This window comes from Gadus chalcogrammus, chromosome 2 (assembly GCF_026213295.1).
Source record: "Gadus chalcogrammus isolate NIFS_2021 chromosome 2, NIFS_Gcha_1.0, whole genome shotgun sequence".
Taxonomy (NCBI): domain Eukaryota; kingdom Metazoa; phylum Chordata; class Actinopteri; order Gadiformes; family Gadidae; genus Gadus; species Gadus chalcogrammus.
In genome coordinates, this window is record NC_079413.1 from 20,095,587 (window position 1) to 20,120,432 (window position 24,846).

The 24,846-nt window shown below is 47.2% G+C and overlaps 1 protein-coding gene across 4 annotated transcripts; it reads right to left on the minus strand.

Annotated features, from left to right (window-relative positions):
• Positions 1 to 249: 249 nt before the first annotated feature.
• Positions 250 to 17,543, minus strand: cdc42ep1b (CDC42 effector protein (Rho GTPase binding) 1b). 4 transcript variants are annotated; one of them, XM_056604886.1, is made up of 4 exons: positions 17,256 to 17,543; positions 6,054 to 6,366; positions 3,696 to 4,311; positions 250 to 1,569 (listed from the first exon to the last, which is right to left on the minus strand). In XM_056604886.1, exons 3-4 carry the CDS (start codon positions 4,138 to 4,140, stop codon positions 914 to 916), a joined length of 1,101 nt encoding a protein of 366 aa, XP_056460861.1. In that variant the 5' UTR covers positions 4,141 to 4,311; positions 6,054 to 6,366; positions 17,256 to 17,543; the 3' UTR covers positions 250 to 913. The 4 variants fall into 4 exon arrangements, with proteins under 4 accessions (XP_056460861.1, XP_056460859.1, XP_056460860.1 ...); XM_056604884.1 differs by having other exon boundaries at positions 6,054 to 6,385; XM_056604885.1 differs by lacking the exon at positions 17,256 to 17,543 and adding an exon at positions 16,876 to 16,975.
• Positions 17,544 to 24,846: the final 7,303 nt, after the last annotated feature.

Consider the following 24,846-nt stretch of genomic DNA (forward strand, 5'->3'; position numbering starts at 1 on the left):
AATAGACTGCTTTGTAAAAAAATAAATAATAATAATTATACCAGATACATTTTCAGTCGCACCGGTGCGCCCAAATAAAATATTTGGTCGCACTACCCCGAATTCTAGGCGCATGTGCGCCCAAATTAGGCGCACTCTGGAGCCCTGGTAGCGTCACAGCCAATCAGCGTTCAACCGACCAACCGTTCCCTGCGGTGCAGTCCGGGTTGAACCGCAGCAAATTCGCAATGCAAAACTTACACAGGGACAGTTTATGATTTGCCACGCGACAAAATTTGGGCGACAACGCGAACGGCCGACATATGTGTCTTTTGGTGTGAACGCACCTTTACGCCTCAGGATTCATGGCAGTTAGTATGTCTCCAAGCCATCACAAATATATATATATGTAGATATTTTTATTAAAACAAGGTTGACATCATACAGAATTGTGGCTTATATTTTATCAAATACCATCATTTCACAATCTCATAGTTGCTGGTAGGTCAATAATGCTGTATTACGCAAGTTCTTTAGCTATATTTGAGATGGTTTACCAAGGTAGGTATTATTCCACTGTCGAGTTAACGTGTTATTCTTACATAGGTTTGTCTGTTAGGTGCTCTGTGGATGTTTCGATCAGTTCGATTTAAAGGTCATCAATAAAGTTGGTCAAACCCCTGCGCAGTGCAGAGTGAGCGGCACACCGATGACCTCTTAAGTGTTAGTAGGTAAACAACACGACACATACATCTCCTCACAGGGCCGGTGGTTCTGAGGACGACGACTTCATCCCTCTTGTCGAAACTGTCTGAAGACTTTGTCCACGTTTTCCAACAAACGTTCATGTGTTTGGACCGTGTGGTGAACCGGCGGTCCGGCTGACCAACCGGGTCGTTGCCCTGCAGGCCGCATGACCGCGCGGCCTCAGCTCCTACAGTTTAATCTCGTCGTCCTCGCCGCTGGCGCGTGGCGAGGTCCGGCGTCCGGAGAACGACACGGCGGTACGGAGTCCGTGGGGCGGCTGCGAGGCATCGTCCCGGTGACTGAAGGACCCGCCCCCGTAGTGGCGGGACAGCACACTGGACGCCCGCTGGAAACGCTCCGCCTCCATGGCCGGCTCCGCCCCCTGAGGGGAGCGGCAGGACGCGTCTGGCGGCGTTCTCGCGGGATCGCCGCCGCTGCCCGCCGACGCCTCCCCTCGCTCCGTCCAGACGGAGGTTCGGGAGCTCCCCCTGGTGGAGGTGGGGGTGAGGGAGCTGGGGGGGCTCTCCAGCGTCATCTGCAGGACGGAGGAGGAGCGGTCATCCTCCTCTTCCTCCTCCTTCTCCTCCTCCTCATCCCCTCGTCCCTCGGCCTCCAGGCCGCCACCCGATAGGCCCCTGGGACTGTCGATCAAACTCAGGATCTCGCTCATTAGGGAGGGTCCGAGGTCGAAGGTGAAGTCGGTGAAATCGGTCAAGGAGTCAGAGAGCGTGGGAGTGGCCCTGCCGCCGCTGTCCGCTAAGGAGCTCTTCCGGATGTTTCCCTCCGGAAACTCTCTGTCCAGTCTGGAGAGACGAGGGAGAGTGACGAAGCCGGACTGCAGACCTGAGAGAGAGCAGAGGAAGTCAGATATTTGTCAGATTTGTTATATAAACAATAATAATAAATAATAAATATGTAAACTAAATCATTTCAGGCCTCCCATGTTGTCATTTATTCTAATAGTACAAAAGTAATCAGAAGCAACATGCAGTTTGTTTAACCTCTGCTACGAGGCAGCAGCTGCCACACGAGTTTTCCCTCTCTTCAAACCCACACACATTCCGCGGTGCCATGACGGCACTGCACTTTTTTCATATTCTAAAACCGGCCTGAAAAGAGCAGTAAAGCCACCGCTGAATGCACAGTTCAACCAGTGTAAGGACATAGCAAGTTACTGAGGAAGGTCATCTGGTTGTTAGTAGGCACAATATGAAAATCAAGACAGTACCTCAGCGCAGATAAACTTTTCTTGACAAGGTCAAAGAAAAGTTCACCAGTGTTTACGCACAGATACTGTGGTAGTGTATATTGGTATATTTTGGTTTCCCCAGTCTCCAGCTAAAGTTAGTGACCACTGATCTGGTTCCTCTGTATCTGTTGGGCAGCAGCTACTCAAGCCACAACCTGGTGAACTCCACTCCGCCATTTTCAGTATAGAGTATTTATACAGCTTTTACACAACACACACACACACACACACACACACACACACACACACACACACACACACACACACACACACACACACACACACACACACACACACACACACACACACACACACACACAAAAACACAAACACACACACACACAAACAAATGCGCACACACCTTCGCCCACACCCATATGGATATTTGTGTCCAGACACAAACATCCACTGATTGGGTGGGGGGGTGGCACAGTCTAGTCAAAGTAACACACAAACAAACACAAACGGTGTCAAAAATGTCCTCCATCACACGTGTTGCATGTAAGTGTGTGTAACTGCGCATGTGATTGCACGTGTGTGAGGTCGTATGCAGTTCTCAGGTGATGCTGGGGTGACTGAGGGGACCCCCAGACAGCAGGCGGATGAACACATTTTACATCATCATCCATCATTTATCTTAAACAGGGATAAAATTGAGATTCCAGAGATGCTATCCACCTCTGTCCTCAACTTGTTGCTAAACCAGCCTTGTGTGTTAAGTGCTTTGGTCTGTCAATAAACCATCAGTTGCATATCAACAAACTATAGTTTGAAAATCGTACACATTATCACAAAAACTATCACACTAAAGTGAAAATGTCTATTGATAATCGAGAGATAATCAAAAGTAATGTTAATCAGAGTCTACTGTAAATACAGCAATCTATATTACATTCCATGTCCAAGTCTGGAGGACTAAATTCCAACCTCAGTTATTCGGTCCTTTGACCTTTCTGAGAAGGACCCCCTGGGGAGAAACCTGGAGGACGAGGATAATCGTTGATTCATGTCTCAGTCAGCTCAGTTAATGTTGGGTTAAATGCAACTATGCAACTACACGCACACAGCCACACACACACACACACACACACACACACACACACACACACACACACACACACACACACACACACACACACACACACACACAAAGACGTATTTTATAGCGGTGACCATTATGGGTGCTCTGAAGCAACAGTTAGCTGTCTGGACTGCAGTCGACGATGCATCTGTTCCAAAGGGAAATTTTGCAATGGAGCGTTAGTATATAAAGTATTGTTTCTCTCTTCTGGCTGAATGTATATGTTTATTAGTCCCATGGTTTATGTCTGCCTGCTCTCCAAAGTCCCCCTCAGGGCATGAGAGACACCGACCCCGGTCGACTGGTTCCAACAGTCGGGAGCAGCCGTTGGTTACCAACGTGAGCCAAGAGTTCTGCTCAATGCTCTTGCCTTATTTTTGTTTGCATTTTTATGCTTTATGAAAGAGTGAGATAGCCAGGAAAGTGAGGACAAGCAGCAAAGGGCCACGGGCAGGAATCGAACCCTGCGTCGCGGCGATTAGGAATGGGCCTAATGGTACGCGCTATACTCTGTGAGCTGGCGGGGTGCCAGTCAGTTCACTTTCAGACAGAGACATTCCACGGTTGCCCGGCAACAGTAAAGTGAGGCGCAGCCCGCCGCTCAGCCCTCCCCAGGCCCCTCCCCTCGCCTCCACCCACCGTAGCGGTAGTAGCCCTCGTTAGAGCTGGCCGAGCTGGGGAACAGCGCCCTCTGCAGGCCGCCGTTGTGCAGGTCCAGGTTCAGCTGGGGCAGCGAGACGGCGTTCTTGATGATGGGCGAGATGGACGGCGGCGGCGGCGAGGACAGCTCCCGGGAGCCCCCCCGCAGCCGCGGCTCCGGGTTCCGGCGGACGTGGCGGAACGTGCGGGTGAAAAATCCGGTGGCGGAGTCGGGGCTCCCCGCGGGCTCCTCCCTGCGGCCGCCGTGGTTACTGAGGAAGGAGGTGTCCCCGAACACCTCCCCGCCCCGGCCCACGTGCATGGTGTGCCGGAAGTCGGCGAGCGGCGGGCTGATCATGTCCACGGAGAGGTCGCTCTTGAAGTTGCGCCGGCTCTGGGAGCCCAACGCTAGGCCCTTGAAGCCCGGAATCTTCGCCATGCTCATGGCGGCGGCGGCGGCGGCGGCAGACGGGGGCGCAACGTCCCTCCGTCGATGTCTCCTGTGGGAACCTCCGATCAGCGGGCAGTTTTTTTCCAGAAGGTTCCTTGATGTGCTTTACAACCGACCCCGTTGGACGCCGTTATCCCGAGAATGAGTTGAGGGACTCTCCATCTCCTTTGGAGAGGGGGGGAGAGAGAGAGAGAGAGAGAGAGAGAGAGAGAGAGAGAGAGAGAGAGAGAGAGAGAGAGAGAGAGAGAGAGAGAGAGGGAAAGAAAGAGAGAGAGAGAGAGAGAGAGAGAGAGAGAGAGAGAGAGAGAGAGAGAGAGAGAGAGAGAGAGAGGGAGAGAGAGGGAAAGAAAGAGAGAGAGAGAGAGGGAGAGAGAGGGAGAGAAAGAGAGAGAGAGAGAGAGAGAGGGGGAGAGAGAGGGAAAGAAAGAGAGAGAGAGGGAGAGAGAGACAGAGAGAGACAGAGAGAGACGGAGAGTAAAGTTAAAACGTGTTAAATGAGCAGCATGGAGAGGAAGGCAGGAAATGTGTTGTCCAGTGGCCTAAGAATGTGCACATAATTCATTCTCCATGCAGCGAGTGCCAACTCTGCTCCCTCCTCTACCCTCCTCACGCCACACCCCCTCCCTCCTCACGCCTCCTCACCCAGCCAGCCAGCTCCCCTCTCCGGCCACCCCAGATCAGGATGTCGGAGGGCAGTGGGTACATTCTGTATGTCTGTGTGTCCGCATGGAGTCGGCAGCACTGTTTACGTTCCTGCTCTGTTTCTGTGTCAGAAACTCTCTCTCTCTCTCTCTCTCTCTCTCTCTCTCTCTCTCTCTCTCTCTCTCTCTCTCTCTCTCTCTCTCTCTCTCGCTCCTCCCTTCCCTCTGTGTCAGTTTCTTCATTTTACCACCACAGATCAAAGTAGAAAGCCCTTTCTGTTCCTTCACACAGCACTGGCTTTAGCATGATCAAAACCCAGCCGAAAGGTTCCAGGTCCAATTCCCCAATGTCTGCAGAATATCTGTAGGTATCCTCGAGCAAGTTTGGTCCTAACAAAAGTGAAACTAGACGCTTTTGAAGAGAACCACAAAAGCACAAAACCAACTGGAATGAAAGCCTTTGTGACTCCACAAACACATGGAGCTGCTTTGCTCCAACAAAGAGGGCAACAAACAGATGCCTTCGTCTAGGCTGCTACAGACAACAGAGTAACTAGGCTACATCCTAACACTCCTGACTTACCCTCTGTCTACTAGCTCTTCACTAGCCTCCTAGGGATATGTGAGGACTCAGTTTGTAATTCAGTCTTTCTATCTAATTATAGATAATAATAATCAAATTATTGATCATGCATATTTCATATAAACATTTATATCAATCTTTGTTTAAACATGATGGTACATCTTCCATCCAGTGAGACTGGACCTCATTGATGCACACCAGTTGATGCTAACGTAGCATCCGGGCTTCCTAGCTCGCGGGTTACGTGTGTCTTGTTGGAGTTTATAAATAATCCTGTTGACGAGGCTTAATTGGATTAGCATGTCTGCTAACCCCTCGGTTAGCAGCCCGGCCGTCCGGTGGCTAGCCAGACAACTCACTGTGGGAATCAGCGCCGTCATCACCGTTTGGGATATGATGTCATCGTTTGAGATATGGCGTCTACGTTTCCTCACCATCTGATACACAGATGTCCAGCCCACCCACCCCCGCCCCACCACCACCACCACCATTATTACATTGTTTCTCCATCTGGTTCATGCTTTAGTTCCTTCTCCTACTCTTTCTCAAGGACTCTAGAAATCACATTTAGATGTTTAACGTGCCGTCAACATAAGACGACGCTGCCATGGAAACTGAATCTTGAACCAAATTCAACAACCAAAGAAAGAACCACTTCAGAAACGTTCTAATCTTCAACTTACTGGCAGTGAGTTCTGGAGGAACATGTTTTCAATCTCCTGGTTGGCGTCTCCACGGTTTCATGTGAGAGACGGGGGTCCGGAGAGAGACTGAGACTCTCCGGGCAGAGACAGAGAGGGTCTTGGCTTGGAGACCCAGGGAAGGGGCCTTGGATCGGTGGCACCCTCTCTCTCTCGCTCTCTAAAGATCTTTATCCGTGGCTCCACACGGCTCCTCCAACTCTGCAGTCACGGAGTCTCCGCTCAGCCAGAGGAAGCCCCTCTCTTCCGCTTCGTCTTCTTCGTCACTCGTTAGTGTGACCGCTCAGCTGTGATCCTGTGGAAGGGTTTCAAACCTTCATGAAGCAAAGGAAACAGAGAAGAAGATTCACACACAGCCGGAGGGGCCACGTTAGAGCCAGTGATAAAATGCGTGTCAGCCAAGTTGCGTTCAAGAGAGGCCGTGAGAACGACACTGTAGGATTGGCCATGTTTGGGATTATCCCCTAATCCCAGCTGTCTTCTTTCTCTCTCTCTCTCTCTCTCTCTCTCTCTCTCTCTCTCTCTCTCTCTCTCTCTCTCTCTCTCTCTCTCTCTCTCTCTCTCTCTCTCTCTCTCTGTCCCATGCTTGCTCTCTGCCACCTCTACAATCCACTTAGTTTCCTCTGGCAGGGGGTCCGACCAACACAGGGGACTCACCGCTTCATTAAGTTCACTTGAGGCCAGGGGAGAGAGAGAGGGAGGCCAGGGGAGAGAGAAGGAGAAGTAGAGAGGAAAGGAGAGAGAGACACAGCCAAGAAGAGGGAGAGAGAGAGAGAGAGAGAGAGAGAGAGAGAGAGAGAGAGAGAGAGAGAGAGAGAGAGAGAGAGAGGCATTTGTGGTGGGGTCAGACAATGAGAGAGGGAGACAGGTGGGGAGATAGAGGTGCAGACAGAAAGAGATACAGTTAATGTACATTATCCTTGCCAATAAAGCACTATGAATGGGGGGGGGGGATTGGTAAAAAAAAACTGGGGAAAACTTGGTGACACAGTGAGAGAATGAGGTACTGTGAAGGGGTTGAGATTTGAGTTGGAGACTACGGCCAACAGTGAGAAAAGACACGGTCAGCTCCACATAAAGCTGTCAAGCAGATGAATGCTGGGATTTAGTACTGGAGGGACCGGAGATGTGTATTCTTTCAGATCAGTTCTGGCTGGGGAGCTGGTTCTTCAAGGACAATGCCGGTCGGTAGGTATTTTGTATTAGTAAATACTTTAAGTTCCCAAACATTCGGAAGGCCAAAGTGCTGTATTTACATGGTTACAGTCGTGTTCAGCCTGTGAATGCTAAATACTCATCAGAGAGATCAACGACGAAGTGTATTGGTCACGGATGCTTTGGTGAAGCCAGGAGAGACTGTTCTGATGGTCTGGGGGGGTTGGGGGAGTTTGGTTTTAGTTTATCTTCTAATATCCCAAGGTTCTGATCTGATAAGGAACACCAAAGCAGGTATCTGTTAAAGACGTAAATCGCCGTATTTATCTCCCTTTCAGCCTCAGCCTAACATCGGTAATCTTCGTCCTCAGTACAAGGTCTTTGGACCACGGACCCTACGGTGCCAGTATGGGTTAATCTGGTCTGTGGTGGTGTTGATGGTGGGAGAGAGGAACCTCCAGGCCCCCTCGTGTCAAATATCCCCCTGTTCATTGAACACTCCCTCACTCCCAGTCCAGGTGTCCATGTTCCCTGACTACTCATTTGCCTTCTCCCTGCCGGATTGTTTGCCTGATCTCCAATTGGTTGATGACCTTCTAAAAAACAATATTTTTAACCAGACTTAATGGAGGCAGAAGAAGTCGGCTCTCTCGCTCACTACGTTTAACGTCTACTCATATTTGTCTTACTGCCTGGTTTCCTCGTTCACCATCTCCTGAAAATGAAGTTCGATCACACGAGATTCCCTTCATTCAACCAGGACGGAACAATTAGATCATCCATGGTCTTCCTGAGTGCTGGGCGGGGGACGGGGAACACCAGAGTGAGCTGGTAGGTGACCACGTGATCGGTGTGGTGTCGACGGCCTCAGCCTCAGCCTGGACCCGGCAGAAGCAGCACAGCCACCACGACGATTACCTGCCCGGCTGCATTCAGTTCAGATTACCTCCTCTTAATCTGCGGTTAATCCAATTAATACAGAGGAAAGGTAATCCAGAGAACCGGCGGAGAGCAGACAGCCGTCTGTCACACGCAGCAGGAGAGCTCTAGGGCTCAGAGAATCACCGTCCAATCAAATATCGAATATCAACATGTTTAGGAGGTCGGAGACCTTCTACAGCAACGATGAAGACAGACTTCAACACCACGTTGGTTTGACTGCTCTCTCTCTCTCTCTCTCTCTCTCTCTCTCTCTCTCTCTCTCTCCCTCTCTCTCTCTCTCTCTCGACATTAAGTAAGACATGCAGCACTATAACCTCTATTGTAGCTCAGAATGGGACTTTATTTTCAGCCTCACTTGTAAGTCACTTGGGACGCCAGCGTCTGTAACCTAACCCTAACTAGCACCAGCACCACCATTAGCTTGACTATCATACATTGACTATCATACACACATGCCTGTAGGGGAGGACAGGAGGAATTCTCCTGGGCAGCCATCTTTAAACTGCACATGGTGTCAATATGAAGCCCAGACCCACTGCTGCGTAAACCCGGGTTCAACCTGGGGCCGCTCAGCTGAACGCTCATACAGAGGAGCCAGGTGGCAGAGGAGCAGGTGGGGGGTAGTCTGACGGCCGGTGGTGGTGGTGGTGGTGGTGGTCTGAGAGGTGGTTGTCATGGGGATGCAGGCGGTGGTTGTCTGGGGGAATTCAACACATATTGGATGGAATATATTCTGCTGTTTTCATCAATGCAGCTCATAAAGTTCAGTCTCTCTCTCTCTCTCTCATTCCTACATACATGAGCATGGCTCAGCTTGGCTACTTGTCTGATAGACTGTCTAGCTGTCTGTCCGTCTGGTTTCCGAGCCACAGAACCACAAATTACACTACTGGCCTTCCAGATGTTTTTAAGACTGCACCCCCCCCAACACACACACACACACACACACACACACACACACACACACACACACACACACACACACACACACACACACACACACACACACACACACACACACACACACACACACAAAAACACTCACACATGCCTGACCCCCCCTCCCCCCCACTCCACACACATAAACACACACAAACCCATGTGTTGCTGACGGAAGCTCTGTGTGAGTTAGTTGAAACCTACCAGAACGCACAACTATACAATATGCACAACAAAAATATAACTAGCAAAATGCAAACCACAAAGACAAATGCACAACACACACAACTACATACATAGCTAACAACAACAGAAAACTACACCACACAGGAATACGCAACATCAACCAGACCAACACAACAGCAGTAGGTCATCACAGTCATCACTGAGGGCCATGTTCAAACACACACACGCACGCACGCACGCACAACCCTCCACCACTCCTCTCCAGGAGGTGAAATCAGGACTTTGGTCTTCATGGAGCCTTCACTACTGAAGTTGGTACACACAATTGAAATACAGAAAGGACAACTTTTAATTTTTCTGTTATATTTGTTCATACTGTTATTAAAACTGATAAGCCTATTCAGCTTTCCACGATTGTTGATAATCGTTGCACTCTTAAATCCATGCAGCAGGTTGTAGACCCCTGCGTTAGTGAGTGTGGTGCGACACCCCATAAGCGCCACACACGTACACGAACCGGCGGGACGGGTGTGTACGAGGCTGGGAGGGAATCATCACAGTATACCCACTACAACAGGGGCGGATCTCCTGGGGTGGCATGGGGTGGCAACTGCCACCCTAAAAAAAGCCTTGCCACCCCAGTTGGCAGCGCATAATTCATTTATTTTTTTGCTTTTACAAGACATTTACAAAAGCGAGTTTCAAAAGTCTGACTTCAAGTGAATGCAACCAGGAAATATTGCCCCATCCCGCCTGCCCCCCCCCCCCCCCTCCCCGAGACTCCCGCCGGCACTGATTTTGAATACAAGGAAGGCGCGAGAGTCCTCCAAACGAACGAAGCAAGCGGCGCGGCAGTGAGACTACATTCTTGAGGTAATACTGATCAACCGTCTATCTATGAAGAAATTATAATAATTAGAAAAGAGCAGGGCTGTGTATTACAGAAACATCATAGTGAAAGACTTAAGTTAAGATTGGAATGCCTTATGGCTGCATAGCAGGCGCGTGCCGTATGGGCAGGTGGGGAGGCGAACTCCCTGCAAAAGCATTCTCCCAAAAAAATAGTTCCTCAGTAAATCATTGCTCCAAGTTTATTTTTAATAATGTGATTGTCACATTAACTATCTATAGTTTCTGTATGCTTTCCGACTATTTTTGTTCTGTTGATATCAAATTGATGGTGGCGATTCTAGTTGAGTTTAACGTGTCAAGCAATGTGGGGCGGCGGACCTCAACGACCGCGTCCCTCCGTATGTTTCTCGCATAACCCTGCAGGCTGCAATAATGCCTCTTTTCCACCGCACATGTAGCTCGACTCGACTCGACTCGACACGGCTCGACACGGTAGCAGCACGGGTCCTTTTCCACCGCAAATAGTACCTCCTGGACGTGGGCGGGGTCGGCTGCGCGAAAGGACCGTGACGTATTTTTGTACGCGACGCAAACAACACTTACGCATCCCACACATGGACAGAACCCACATAACAACAATGGTGGACATCGATAACATTACTATTATTAGCTGGCATGTTGAAGAAGTTGAAGGATTGGAATATGTTGGCTGCGGCGCTGCTATGGCTGTCAGCAGCATGGTTGACATGTCGCTCTCGTGACTTTGTCACACTCTCTGGCCAATCAGTGGCCGGCCGTCTGCCGACGTCACCTTTTAGCATCGGCTCAGCTCGCTTGGAACCTAGAGCGAGGCGGTACTAAAAAAAGCAGCCACTTCAGGTACCAGATACCATGTTTTCGCGGTGGAAACGCAAAGAATGCGAGCTGAGTCGAGTCGTGTCGAGCTGGTACCATGCAGTGGAAAAGCGGCATTGCAATCCGCGCTAAAGACGCGCTAACAAACACAAACCCTTCTACACTCAGCTGGTTTTCCTGACCGTTAACTTCATGTGCCTCCTTTTGTATCAACAGTCATTCGATTTGATTAGATTAAACTTTATTGTCATTGAACCAAGTAACAGGTACTTGGACAACAAAATGCAAGTCATCTTCTGTAAATTATTTACAAATGGCCATCTCTAATCGGATTTGGTTGCACACCTGTCTGAACTTTTATAAACCAATATAAGTCATCAATAATTAATAATAAAACAAGCTTCACATCAAGAGCAAAAAAATAAATAAGGTAAACCCAAAAGGTCTTAAATACTTAGAAATTAAAGATATAAAAAAAGAAAGAGAGGGAAATCTTTGATAGCACTTCCCCTGAATCCCCATTTGGCTCTTCCAAGCATGCAGGTAATACACTCTACTTTTGGGAGTTATTCTATGTCACCGCACTTTGAGGGTGGCATTGTATGTAAATTATTGGAATCGGTGAATAAAGTGATATTTGCACTCAAGTTGGACTGATGATTGACATCTGATAGGAATATCTCATGGACCAATACCAACTTATTGTTAACTAAAGTACATATTGCAGCTCTCTTTGTATATATTTTTAGCCCCATGCCCCTGCTGGTGTAATAGTGCAGGTGTTTGTTGTAAGGCAGGTTGATTTTGTAATTATTCAGTAATAATTTATTAAATTTTGTCTGAAACCTTTTATGTTTAAATGTAAGGCTTTACTCATCCCAAAATAAACACACACACACACACACACACACACACACACACACACACACACACACACACACACACACACACACACACACACACACACACACACACACACACACACACACACACACACCTCACGTCAGAGATAACGTGAGGCAGAGATAAAGGCAAACACGACTCACAAAAACCTTTCAAAATGCAACTGAAGCAAAATCACCCAACTGGATGTTGACCGCTTGAACAACCCTCCACCACTCCTCTCCAGGAGGTGAAATCAGGACTTTGGTCTTCATGGAGCCTTCACTACTGAAGGCTCAGCATAACAGGAACCGACCTTTGGCTTCAGTTTATGGCAAGCCGAATTGTCATTTATTAACTAAGTTTGACTATCCTGAATTTACATTGCAGATATCTGCAATTCAGTTTCGCCTAGTCAAAACTAACATTTCGGATATCCGCAACTACATTCCTCCTATTCGCAATTGTCATTTTAGATATCCACAAAGACATTCCTCCTAGGCGAAATTACGTCATTTTCGCCATTCATGTCTATGGGGTTTCTCATTGCGGATATCTACAATTCAGTTGCGGATATCCACTTTGTGAATTACGGATATCTGCAACTGAACAACCCAGTCGCCAAGAAAAAACGTCAGTGGTGTACGTTTCCATGAACACTGGATACGCAGCATTTCAACGTAAAAAATAGCGTGTTATACCTACAGTATCCACGTGTGCCGCTGTGGAGGCGGGTTTCGGGGTTTGGGTTTCACGGCTTTCGCGGCAAATTGTGGACACGATTGTTTAGGGGGGGGGGGGGGAGACTGTTGTTGACCGGGGAGGGGGGGGGGGGGGGAGACACGTTTGTTGAGGGGGGACGACGACACACGATTGTGGGGGGGGGACGACGACGACGACGACACGGTAGTTGAAGGGGGGGGGGGGGGGGGACCCGTTTGTTGAGGGGGGGGGAGACACGTTTGTAGGGGGGGGGCACGCTCGACAACGAGAGTTGGTTTTTATTTAACGCTCGACAACGAGAGTTGGTTGGTGTGTGTGTGTGTGTGTGTGTCTGTGTCTGTGTCTGTGTGCCTGTGCGTGCGTGTGTGTGCTTGTGTGTGCTTGTGTGTGTGTGTCTGTGCATGTGCGTGCGTGTGTGTGTGTGTGTATAACACGCTATTTTATGTTGAAATGTGACGTAATCCAGTGTTCACGAAACGTACACTGTCAACGTAGGTATGTTTTGGCGACTGGGTTGGCTCTCAGATATACGTGTTTCTAACAAGATGATATCATTAAAAGTTACATAAAGTAACAGTTTAATAACACAAACGCAGGAAGCACGTGAGCTGCTAGTTTAGCGAAAGCAACCTGACGTCGTTGAAACATGCGAGCGAGCCGATCAACTCCTAATAACTATAAAACTAAAGATCAGACACAATCACTGACTGAAGATTATGCAATTAAAAAGTATATTTCTCGCTAGAAATGTTATTAGAAACACGTTTAACGGTGAATCGGTCCTAAAATATTGCATTTCCCATTCAGATAATAAAGATTAATAAAGATCATACACATTCACTGACTGAAGATTATGTAAGGAAAATGTACATTTCTCGCTAGAAATGTCATTAGAAACGCGTTTAATGGTGTATCTGTCCTAAAATATTGCATTTCCCATTCAGATAATAAAGATTAATATAAGCTACGCCGTGTTCCGGAGCCGCGGGGGATTCTGGGAATTGGGGTTCTCAGTTGACAAATGGGGCTTTTGTTAACTTGTTTTGTTGTTAGGATTAAGTGGGGTTAATGGGTTCGGGATGTTATGTGGTTGTGTGTTGTTCTATTAACATTGTCCGTGTGTTCATTATTGTCGACACCGTCACCGAGAGTGACGTGACCATCGTTTCGCGCAGCTGTTCCGTGTTGAAGTCTCGTTCAATAAAAACCAACTCTCGTTGTCGAGCGTTAAATAAAAACCAACTCTCGTTGTCGAGCGTGCCCCCCCCCTACAAACGTGTCTCCCCCCCCCTCAACAAACGTGTCCCCCCCCCCCCCCTTCAACTACCGTGTCGTCGTCGTCCCCCCCCCCCCCCCCCCCCCCCCCCCCCCCCACAATCGTGTGTCGTCCCCCCCCCTCAACAAACGTGTCTCCCCCCCCCCCCCCTCCCCGGTCAACAACAGTCTCCCCCCCCCCCCCCCCCTAAACAATCGTGTCCACAATTTGCCGCGAAAGCCGTGAAACCCAAACCCCGAAACCCGCCTCCACAGCGGCACACGTGGATACTGTAGGTATAACACGCTATTTTTTACGTTGAAATGCTGCGTATCTAGTGTTCATGGAAACGTACACCACTGACGTTTTTTCTTGGCGACTGGGTTGAACTGAATTGTAGATATCTGTAATTCCAGTTTGAGATATCTACAATTTGATTCTGACTAGTCATAATTCCAGTTCAAGATATCTTTAATTCACCTCAATTCAAGATATCTACATGTCCCTTTTCTATGGCAAGCCGAATTGACATTTATTAACTAAGTTTGACTATCCGGAATTTACATTGTAGATATCAACAACTTCATTCAAGATATCTGTTACGTAGTTGTGACTAGTCGAAACGACAGTTAGAGATATCTGTGACGTAGTTTTGACCAGTCGAAACGATAGTTAGAGATATCTGTAATTCAGTTTTGACTAGGCGAAACTGAATTACAGATATCTGCAATGACTTCACGGAAAACGACATTCAACTCGTCACACATCTTAAATGACAATTGCAGATATCTGTAATTCAGTTTCGCCTAGGCAGAATGAAAGTTAAAGATATCTCAAACTTCATTTGAGTGTTGGGCATTACGTTTTAGATATCCAGAAATACGTCATTTCCCCTTGCCGCCATAATCAAAGAAGAAGTGGGTTCATTTCCGAATGGAATAAGAAAGGAGCAGTCATGGCGTTGGCTGTGATCGAAAAGATCACGAGAAAATGCCATGAAATTGAACAAGCCCACACACAGGGGATGTGTGGAGAGAGAGAACGTCGTTCTATTGAAAGCTGTCAAAGAAATCTCGGAAGAATTGAATATTTGATATCACCGGAGACCAACAACGAACTCAAGATATCTGAAACGTCATTACAGATATCTGAAACGTCATTTCGCCTAGTCAAAACTCGAATTCAAGATATCTTTAATTCAGTTTCGCCTAGGCAGAATGAAAGTTAAAGATATCTACAATTGTAGATATCTCTAATCAAAATTCCTTTCAAGATATCTATAACTTGATATTAGATATCTACAACGTCATTTCGCCTAGTCGTAACTCCAGTTAGAGATATCTACAACGTCATTTTGACTAGTCGTAACTCCAGTTAGAGATATCTACAACTTAATTTCGCCTAGTCAAAACTAAATTTAAGATATCTGAAAAGGGACATGTAGATATCTTGAATTGAGGTGAATTAAAGATATCTTGAACTGGAATTATGACTAGTCAGAATCCAATTGTAGATATCTCAAACTGGAATTACAGATATCTACAATTCAGTTGCAGATATCCGTAATTCACAAAGTGGATATCCGCAACTGAATTGTAGATATCCGCAATGAGAAACCCCATAGACATGAATGGCGAAAATGACGTCATTTCGCCTAGGAGGAATGTCTTTGTGGATATCTGAAATGACAATTGCGGATAGGAGGAATGTAGTTGCGGATATCCGAAATGTTAGTTTTGACTAGGCGAAACTGAATTGCAGATATCTGCAATGTAAATTCCGGATAGTCAAACTGAGTTAATAAATGACAATTCGGCTTGCCATACTTTTCAGATATCTTAAATTAAGTTTTGATTAGGCGAAATGAAGTTTTAGATATCTCTAACTGGAGTTACGACTAGTCAAAATGACGTTGTAGATATCTCTAACTGGAGTTACGACTAGTCAAAATGACGTTGTAGTACTTTAAGCGGGAGCGGAGCAGCTCCTCGTTCAATCATCATTCACACAATTCACTGATTACATCGCTCCATATTTTCTCGTGATCTTTTCGATCACAGCCAACGCCATGACTTCTCCTTTCTTATTCCATTCGGAAATTAACCCACTTCTTCTTTGATTATGGCGGCAAGGGGAAATTACGTATTTCTGGATATCTAAAACGTAATGCCCAACACTCAAATGACGTTTGAGATATCTTTAACTTTCATTCTGCCTAGGCGAAACTGAATTACAGATATCTGCAATTGTCATTTAAGATGTGTGACGAATTGAATGTCGTTTTCCGTGAAGTCATTGCAGATATCTGTAATTCAGTTTCGCCTAGTCAAAACTGAATTACAGATATCTCTAACAGTCGTTTCGACTAGTCAAAACTACATTACAGATATCTCTAACTGTCGTTTCGACTAGTCACAACTACATTACAGATATCTTGAATGAAGTTGTTGATATCTACAATGTAAATTCCGGATAGTCAAACTTAGTTAATAAATGACAATTCGGCTTGCCATATTCAGTTAACTTATTGGCCTACTGAACACAATCGTAACGACCGCGTAATGAACGAGTGAATGAGTTCATGTTAACGTCACCATTCCCCGTTGCTTTCACCAAAGGATAATGGGATTTGCGTATCCGTGAAATCAGGATGATATATTCTGATTATATTCTATTACTCAATCCAAAGCAATAACTAGTAGATCATGGGTTTTTCCAAGACTAATAGCCCTTAAGATGTTTTAACTCTCTCTTCTCTAAGATGATTTCTCATATCTGACTGGGACCAAGACACATTTTATTAGATCCTAAACTTAAAGTAGGCTATTTGTGGCATTTCTGAGTTTAATTCGTTATCAAATGAAAGTCTCTAGTCAATGAACAATTTGAAATTATATTTCAGATCTAAGGTTTTAATTAAACCGTTTTTAATTTTTTATATAACTTAGCCTACTACGCATAACACGGCATCGTTCATCGCAAAACAAATAGGCTTTCTTAGAATGCAACACTCACCTTGAGTGAAATAGAAAAGCAATCCCGGTGCCGAAAGGAAATTAAACTCCGTGTAGTCGATGTGACGTGTGTGTGTGTGTGTGTGTGTGTGTGTGTGTGCGTGTGTGTATGTGTGTCGGGTATTTGAGATGTTGCGCAGAGGAGCGTCGTGGTCCCGGACAGCTCCGAGGAGGAGTAGGAGGGGGGGAGGTGTGTGTGTGTGTGTGTGTGGGGGGGGGGGGGGGACTTCAGTCAATCAAACGAGACCAAGCCAATTAGAATTGGTCGAGACGTCCAGAAACAAGGATAATATTTAAAATGATTTAAGATGGAAAGCAATTAATGAGCAGCAATCAATGATACATGCCTTTATGAAAGAGCGTGTGTGCGTGCGTGCGTACTCATCATGTAGAGTCCGTAATCCCTCCGTTCTTCCCCTGCCTCCATCCTCCTTTTGTTGACGCTGAATAAGGTATTGTTTCATGTCGTGGTGCTAAATCCTCCATGCCCTGAGAGAGTGCCCAGCCCCAGACCAGCGCTAGCATGTGGCCCAGCCTTCGGCTGCTTCCTCCAGGACGGTATTTAAAGCTTTCTTGGCAGCCCGGGTTTGTGTGAAAGTCATTTCCTGAGGAACAAACCGAAGACTGCTCACCCCGTTTAAATATAACTCACCGCCCTTCTCCTCTTTCCTCTCCCTACTCCGCCCTTTTCCTCCTCTCAGGAGCTCCTCACCACCACCTCCACCTCACCCTCTCCCTCACTCCTCTCCCTCCTCCTCCCTCTTTCTCCTCTCAGGAGCTCCTCCACACCTCCTCCACCTCACCCTCTCCCTCACTCCTCTCCCTCCTCCTCCCTCTTTCTACTCTCAGGAGCTCCTCAGCACCGCCTACACCCCACCCTCTCTGTGAAGTATGTAGTTGATGATACATGGCCTGGTGCACTATGCTGCCATGCAGGAGATCTCTCCCTGAGTGTACAGTGATGGCTGCTTCAACCTGTGCACACTGATGACTCAACGTGAAACAGGTGTGCAGCCTCACCCAGCCCCAGAGTCCAATCAGACTGGGCCAGGTGAGGCTGCTTCAACCAGCCATCCTCCACACACACTCTCACGCTTCAATGTGCAAAACGTATAGGATAGGTCTAAGGCTACGTTTACACGATGACGGTCTGAATAGAAGACGCAAAAGTGGCGTTGCGTCTTACCTTTTTATTCCACGTTTAGACGAGCGTTTTCGGGAGGAAATCTGCGTGCATACGGTAACGCAAAAGTGTGTGGAATTCGATTGGGTATGCATGCCAGGCTGCTAGGTGGGGCTGTGATAGACTATCACACAACACCGCCATGTCTGAGCGCATGCGTAGACTCTTCCTTCTCATATCCGTGCCGCAAAAACCAAAAAGATCCTTCTCTGTTCAGTAATACTATCTGCAAATATCCTGTACATTTCGTGGAAATACGACGCATGGAAATAATCTGACATGTTTGTTTATTTCCTTGTACTGGCACATGTATGTGATGTAAATGCGTACGCGACGTGAGCAGATCTGAGCAGTGTTTTGCGTCTTGGCAGACGGAAACGCTACGGAGGAGCGTTTTCAACTTTTCCACTCTGGAGGGTGGTTTCAGATTTATGCGTTTTCATGCCCCAAAAACGCCGTCACCGTCTAAACAAAAGGCACTTCCGATAAAATATTTTATCGTTTTCACCCGCAAGCGTCCTCGTGTAAACGGGGCCTTAATCTTCCAAACTCAATTTGAGATTAAACCAAAGCCTGTCGGTTCATGTCAGTTTATAGAGCACGTTAAAGAAAGGGAAGAAAAAATGATCTAAGAAATATTTAAGCATACTGCCTACAAGTAAAGAAGGCTTACAATAGGCTAGGATGGGCTAGCTAGGCTTACGCTCAGCTAGGCTAATGCTAAGCCAAGGTTGTGAATCCAGCTGTTTTCCCAGACGTGTATTGCGGTGCGTGTGAAGTAGTCGGGGTCAAAAGTCCCGCCAAAGAGGCTGACCCAGGTGTTTACGTTCGGCCTGCGGCCGTGTTGACGTGGATCCAGGAAGCCGGTGTCATGGTAACAATGGAGCTTTGTGATGAGGTCACCAAGTCCCTCTCACAGGCTAGGACAGTACACACACACACACACACACACTGTTGTAGACATGCCAACAAACACTACAAAGACGGAAAGTGCTACAGAGTGTGTTGTTCAAGGTCTATATATAGCCCTCCCTGTCTAGGGGGGGGGGGGGGGGTTGAGGGTGGCTTGGAGAGGGGGAGGAGGGGGGTGGGAGGGGTAGGGGTGAGATTAGGGAGTGAAGATGGTGAAGGGGGCTGAAAAGGGAGGAGGGGGAGGTGGATGAGGAGGTGGATGAGGGGGAGGTGGATGAGGAGGTGGATGAGGGGGAGGTTGTTGATGATGGGTGGGTGAGGAAGGGGGTGGAGGGAAGGGGCAAGGTGTTTGGAAGAACCAGTGCTGTGTTCCGATATCCATACTTCCATGAGTACACTTCAACGTAATGCACTATTCGCACTCGCTAAGTGCGCTGATTTTCAGATGTCAGTGTCGCCGACGTTGGCCCAGGCTCCGCCTCTTCCGCTTCGTAGCTAAGATGGCTGCCGTTGAGTGTGAAAAGTGTACATCGATACACACTTTGAGTACACCATCCTGGGCCTTTCAGTACACTTCTTTTCGCCCCGATCTTAATTGCAACGCCCTACGTACTCAAAGTATAGTAAGTATAGTGAGTGTGGATAGTATGGATATTGGATCACAGCGCAAGACTTTTCACCCTAACCACCATCCTGTCCTGCCCCCAGCAGAAAAGGTTATAGTTATCGTTGTAGTTGTACATACAGTAGTAGTAGCAATAAGGGATGGGAGTAGTCATAGTAGCACAGCCCACTGGATTAAAAGAGAGCCAGCGCAATAAGGAGTTCACACAGAGCAGATGTGGGGAGGTTAGAATACATTGTTTGTGCGTCAGAAATATGTTCACACGGTGATTGGGCTGATATGTGTCTGTGTGTGGTTGTGCTTGGATTTAGACACACTCTGTAATTCACATGTTAACTGCAGCTCTGATGTCGAAACACACACACACACACACACACATGCGTGCATGAACACACACACACAAACTCACACGCCACTCACTCACTCTCACTCACTCACAAACACATGCGTGATTGCACACCCACCCACGCACACATACACACTCTCACTTACACACACATCCTCACTCATTCACCCTCACAAACACACAAACACACATACGCAACGTCTGTGGGATTGCACAGCCCAGGATGTGAGTGTGTGTGTGTTGTGCATTTGCGTGGGTTTCTGTGTTTCTTTGTGCGTGCCTGCAAACGTGCGTGTGTGTGTGTGTGTGTGTGTGTGTGTGTGTGTGTGTGTGTACTAAATTAGAGATAGAGGTATACATTTAAAGGGTAGGGCTATAGGAATGACTACATTGGGATGAGATTGAGGTCAGACTGACATTTTTTCCGTGTGTGTCTGCATGCAGTCTGGCTGATCTCTGGTCCTTCCTGTTTGCCAAGGAGACGTGAGACACCAGGCATCACAGCCTTCATCCCCATGCCCACAGGATGTCCTTTCTACAAAGAGAGAGAGAGAGAGAGAGAGAGAGAGAGGAGAGAGAGAGAGAGAGAGAGAGAGAGAGAGAGAGAGAGAGAGAGAGAGAGAGAGAGAGAGAGAGAGAGAGAGAGAGAGATGACAGAGAGAGAGAGAGAGAGAGAGAGAGAGAGAGAGAGAGAGAGAGAGAGAGAGAGAGAGAGAGAGAGAAGCAACAGGATGTGACATCACTGTTTTCCTACAGATCAACACATAAATCCCATTATAATCTAACCCCGTCTCACTCTCGCCCCCCGCTCTCTCTCTCTCTCTCTCTCTCGTCCCCCGCTCTCTCTCTCTCTCTCTCTCTCTCTCTCTCTCCCTCTCTCTCTCTCTGATCCTAAAATAAAATAGAGACATTCTTTGAGGGCGAGACAAAGCAATGATTCAACTGGAGCAGGGGGCAATGGGGTGATGGATGGGGGTAAGGAGTGGGAGGGGTGCGATGTCGGTGGGGTGGGTGGGGCGGATGAGTCAGAGACAGCTCTGCAGGGGGTCAGGGGCAGCCTGTGTGCCATGTCTTACATAACCTTTGTTTCTTTGCTACAATACTACAAAATATTTTCCTGCTCTCTCAACATGTCTGTCTTGTCAGGACCTTATCCCACCTTACTGTTCTTCCTCAAGGGGAGGGGTCCCTCTCGGTGTTGGGGGGTCTCCTCTAACCTTGGGAGGGCTCAGGATCAGGGAGTTAATATTAGTATGGGGGATTGTGAGGCCATTTGAGACTTTCAATGTTATCATCTTCGGACATATTTTTTAAATGTCTAATATTAAAATAGGAAAAATGTAACTGCTTTTAAACTGGACCTGTTTATGAAATCAGATTCGTTGATTCATCTCAGATTGGACGTTAAGATGGGACATTTGTTTTGTTTTATCAAACTGTGCCTTAATTTTGATTCCATATGTCTCTATTCCTCTAAAAGTTGAATCCTTTGTCCCTGGTGGGTCTCTTTCCGTGCGTCTGTGCGGGCCGCCGCGGCCATACGACACATTCCAGTGACGAGGTCCTGAGGTCTGGTGCCAGCATGAATGGGCCCTCTGTGTCTCTGTCCCCCTCACCCAGGGCCCAGCATGGCGGACCCCTCACCCCCATCCTCCAGACTCACACAGAGCTTGGATCTGTCCCCGCTCTCGGGGAGAGGAGGAGCAAGAGAGGGGACGAGGGGTGGAGGGGGGAGGAGAGGAGAGGAGAGGAGGAGAAGAAAGGGGATGAGAGGAGGAAAGGGGAGGAGAGGAGAGGAGGAGACATGAGAGGAGAGGATGGGGAGGAGAGGAGAGGAGACGAAAGGGGAGGAGAGGAGAGGAGGAGACATGAGAGGAGAGGGAAGGGGAGGAGAGCAGAGGAGGAGAGGGGAGGAGAGGAGAGGAGGAGACATGAGAGGAGAGGAAGGGGAGGAGAGCAGAGGAGGAGAGGGGAGGAGAGGAGAGGAGGAGACGAAAGGGGATGAGGGGAGAGGAGGAGACATGAGAGGAGAGGATGGGAAGGAAAGGAAGGGTAGAGGAGAGGAGGAGATTTGAGAGGAGAGGAAGGGGGAGGAGAGGAGAGGAGGAGACATGAGACGGGAGAGGAAGGGGGAGGAGAGGAGATGAGGTGACATGAGAGGAGAGGGGACCATGGAGAGGAGAGGAGAAACTTGAGAGGAGACTGGAAAGGGGGGGAGAAAATGGGAGGGAGGAGCAAATCAGGGGAGAAAGGGAGTGGGAGAGGGGAGGAGGAGACATGCGAGGAGAGGAGGGAGGAAAAGAGAGGGAGGAGGGGAAGAGATAGGAGAAGGGGATATGAAAGGAGGGAGGAGAGCAGTAGAAGAGGACGTCCAGTAGAGGACGGGGAGGAAAGGGCAGCACCACCACATAAAGGTGAAGAACGAAGAAGGGATGAGTGTGAGGAGATGGAGGAATGTAGAACGAGACAATGGAAGACACAGGGAGTAAGCAAAGGCAGGGTGTTGGATGTGGGCTATCACTCACTGCCGGTTGCCTAGCACTTCCCCGGACAGCCCGACTGTTGTATACAGGGCTGTAATGCGCTGGTCCTCTGTCTTTTCTAATGGTTCCGAGTTCTCTGGTTCTGGATCATCTCTGTCAGCAAAGCAGTGATTTGTGAATCCGTATGGCACAAGGAAGAAACACACAAGTCCAAACAAGGGCAACACAATTCATTGCAGAAATGAATGGCCTTTGGGTTGTAGATTATTTGTTGTCCATTCCGGAGTAGTAGGAGGAGCAGGTTATGATATGTTTGTCTGAATTCCATCTCGAGGTATGAGTTCACTCATTCTCAGATAGGTTAATCGGAATTGATTGGGTGTTCACAGAGTATCTGTGGTTACCTATTGTAATTGCACGATTGGGTATTATTATTATTATTCCGGATTAGTAATGCCTAGATCTCCGCAGTGGACAGGTCAATAGTTTTGAATTTGTTGTATATAATCATAGCCCCGGTAAGCAGTCTCAAAAAAGTTTGGTGCCGGAAATCCCGATTCCCGTTCCCATAAAATATATGTTCTGTCAGAGTTGGGGATCGAGCCCGGATCTGCAAATCCACAGTTCTACTATAAACCCAGTGAACAAAGGGGAAGGGTATTGACTCAAGTGCAGAGAGGGTTAACTGAAGTGTTGTTTATTATAACAAAGTCTTTGGGCCAAAACACAGAAGATCACAAAATTCTGAAGCGAGGGCAAAATCCAAAAAGGTCAAAAAGTCCAACAGAGGTAAACAGGTAAATCTTCGTCAATAAAGACAAAAGTTCAAAACGTCATACCAGAGGGGCATATACAAGTGGGTAGTCCAGAGAGCAGGCAAGCGGTCAAAATACAGAGAATCAATAACAATGTCCTATACAAGACTTAGCTTGGGCAAAAGCAGGGCTTAAATACATGACTTAGCTTTAGGCAAAAGCAGGGCTTAAATACATGGCTTAATTGGTCAAGTGACAGTAACAACAAGACACAGGTGACAGGAGTAATTAGCAAGGAAACAGAAAATACTTAAATAACACATGCACGGCCACTAGATGTCGCCAAAGTCCAAAAAGCAAAAAAAATACTTTATTCAAAACCATGGCATGTTCAAAACACTCAGAAACTTGGTTTACATGCCTTATTTTGCATGCTGAAAATGTAATGTCCGCCGGGATAGATTATGCTTTACAGTGAAAATGTCCTCCAAAAACATAAAAAATCTGTATCTTAGTAACTTCAAATCAAAAAATGATTTAGATATACAAGATATATGACGTTGCCTGGTTAAAATAGGTTGAATTGGTGTTTATTGTGTTATTGGGCAGAGTTATGGCAAATGCAATATTTGCTAATTTGTAAACATTATTCTTTCATCCCCAAGTCAGCTTCAGAAAGAAACCTGCCATACACATAGAGGTCAGCCTCCTGAACACATGTGTACAAATTGTGTTTTGACTGCTGAACATTTTGCTCGCAAGTCGGCGTAAGCAGGATGCAGGAACTTGAAACTTGCCAGCAACATAGAGGTCTTAACATGTGTACATCGTTTGTGTGTCTCTCTGTATGTCTTAATCTGCCTGTCTCTGTATGAATGTGCATGTGCGTGTGAATAACAAAGACCCTCCACTGACGGAAGACATTACTCCTAGTCTAGGAGTAATGACTACACCCCTAATTTGCTTGAAAGGGGGGTGCGTGGTTGCCCTTGAACACCTCTGGGGCCAAAATAGCTGTTTTCATTTACTCTATTCCAGATCCTATCTGAACCTTCTTCAGCCTGTCTTTTGACTGTTCAACTATCTGTAAAGGTGGGGCTCATACCAGCATTGACCCACCCAGAAATAAATCCCCTCAGCAACTGGTTATGGAACAAACCCCAAACACACAGAACCCCCAAGGACGCCTCGCTATCCCAAACCAATTATGAAGAATCGAATAGAGAAGGACTAGAGCCGTTGAATGAATCAACGAAAAAAGACAACTGGAATTCAGCTGCATGTAAATTATGTACTCTAAACAGATTTGCCTGTATCCTTTTCATCGAAAAGACCACACCCATACATTAACCCCAATACCGTGACGGGAGAATTATTTAAGCCGGAGGGTAATTTACATAATAACACATTAACACATACACATTATTCTTCAAGATGGCACGAAGGCCCGATACTGCACGCTTGAAAAATTTCTCAGATACCATGATCCCATAACACTTGTCGCAACTCGATGTAACGTTGTAGAGCCAATGAAACCACTGTTGGTTTTTTTTACGTGGTCATTTGTCCTGTATGATTGTCAACATAGTCATCTATGCAGTTTTATCACTGTTACTGAAACAGACTTTCTGAGAAAAATGTTGCAATGGCGATGCGGTTTCTTCAGAC

Excerpts from the sequence above, each read along its gene's own strand:
- cdc42ep1b (XM_056604886.1), bottom strand. The coding sequence starts at position 4,140 with ATGAGCATGGCGAAGATTCCGGGCTTCAAGGGCCTAGCGTTGGGCTCC. Across the intron at positions 1,570-3,695 it reads CGAGGGCTACTACCGCTACG|GTCTGCAGTCCGGCTTCGTC; the intron begins GTGGGTGGAGGC and ends GCTCTCTCTCAG.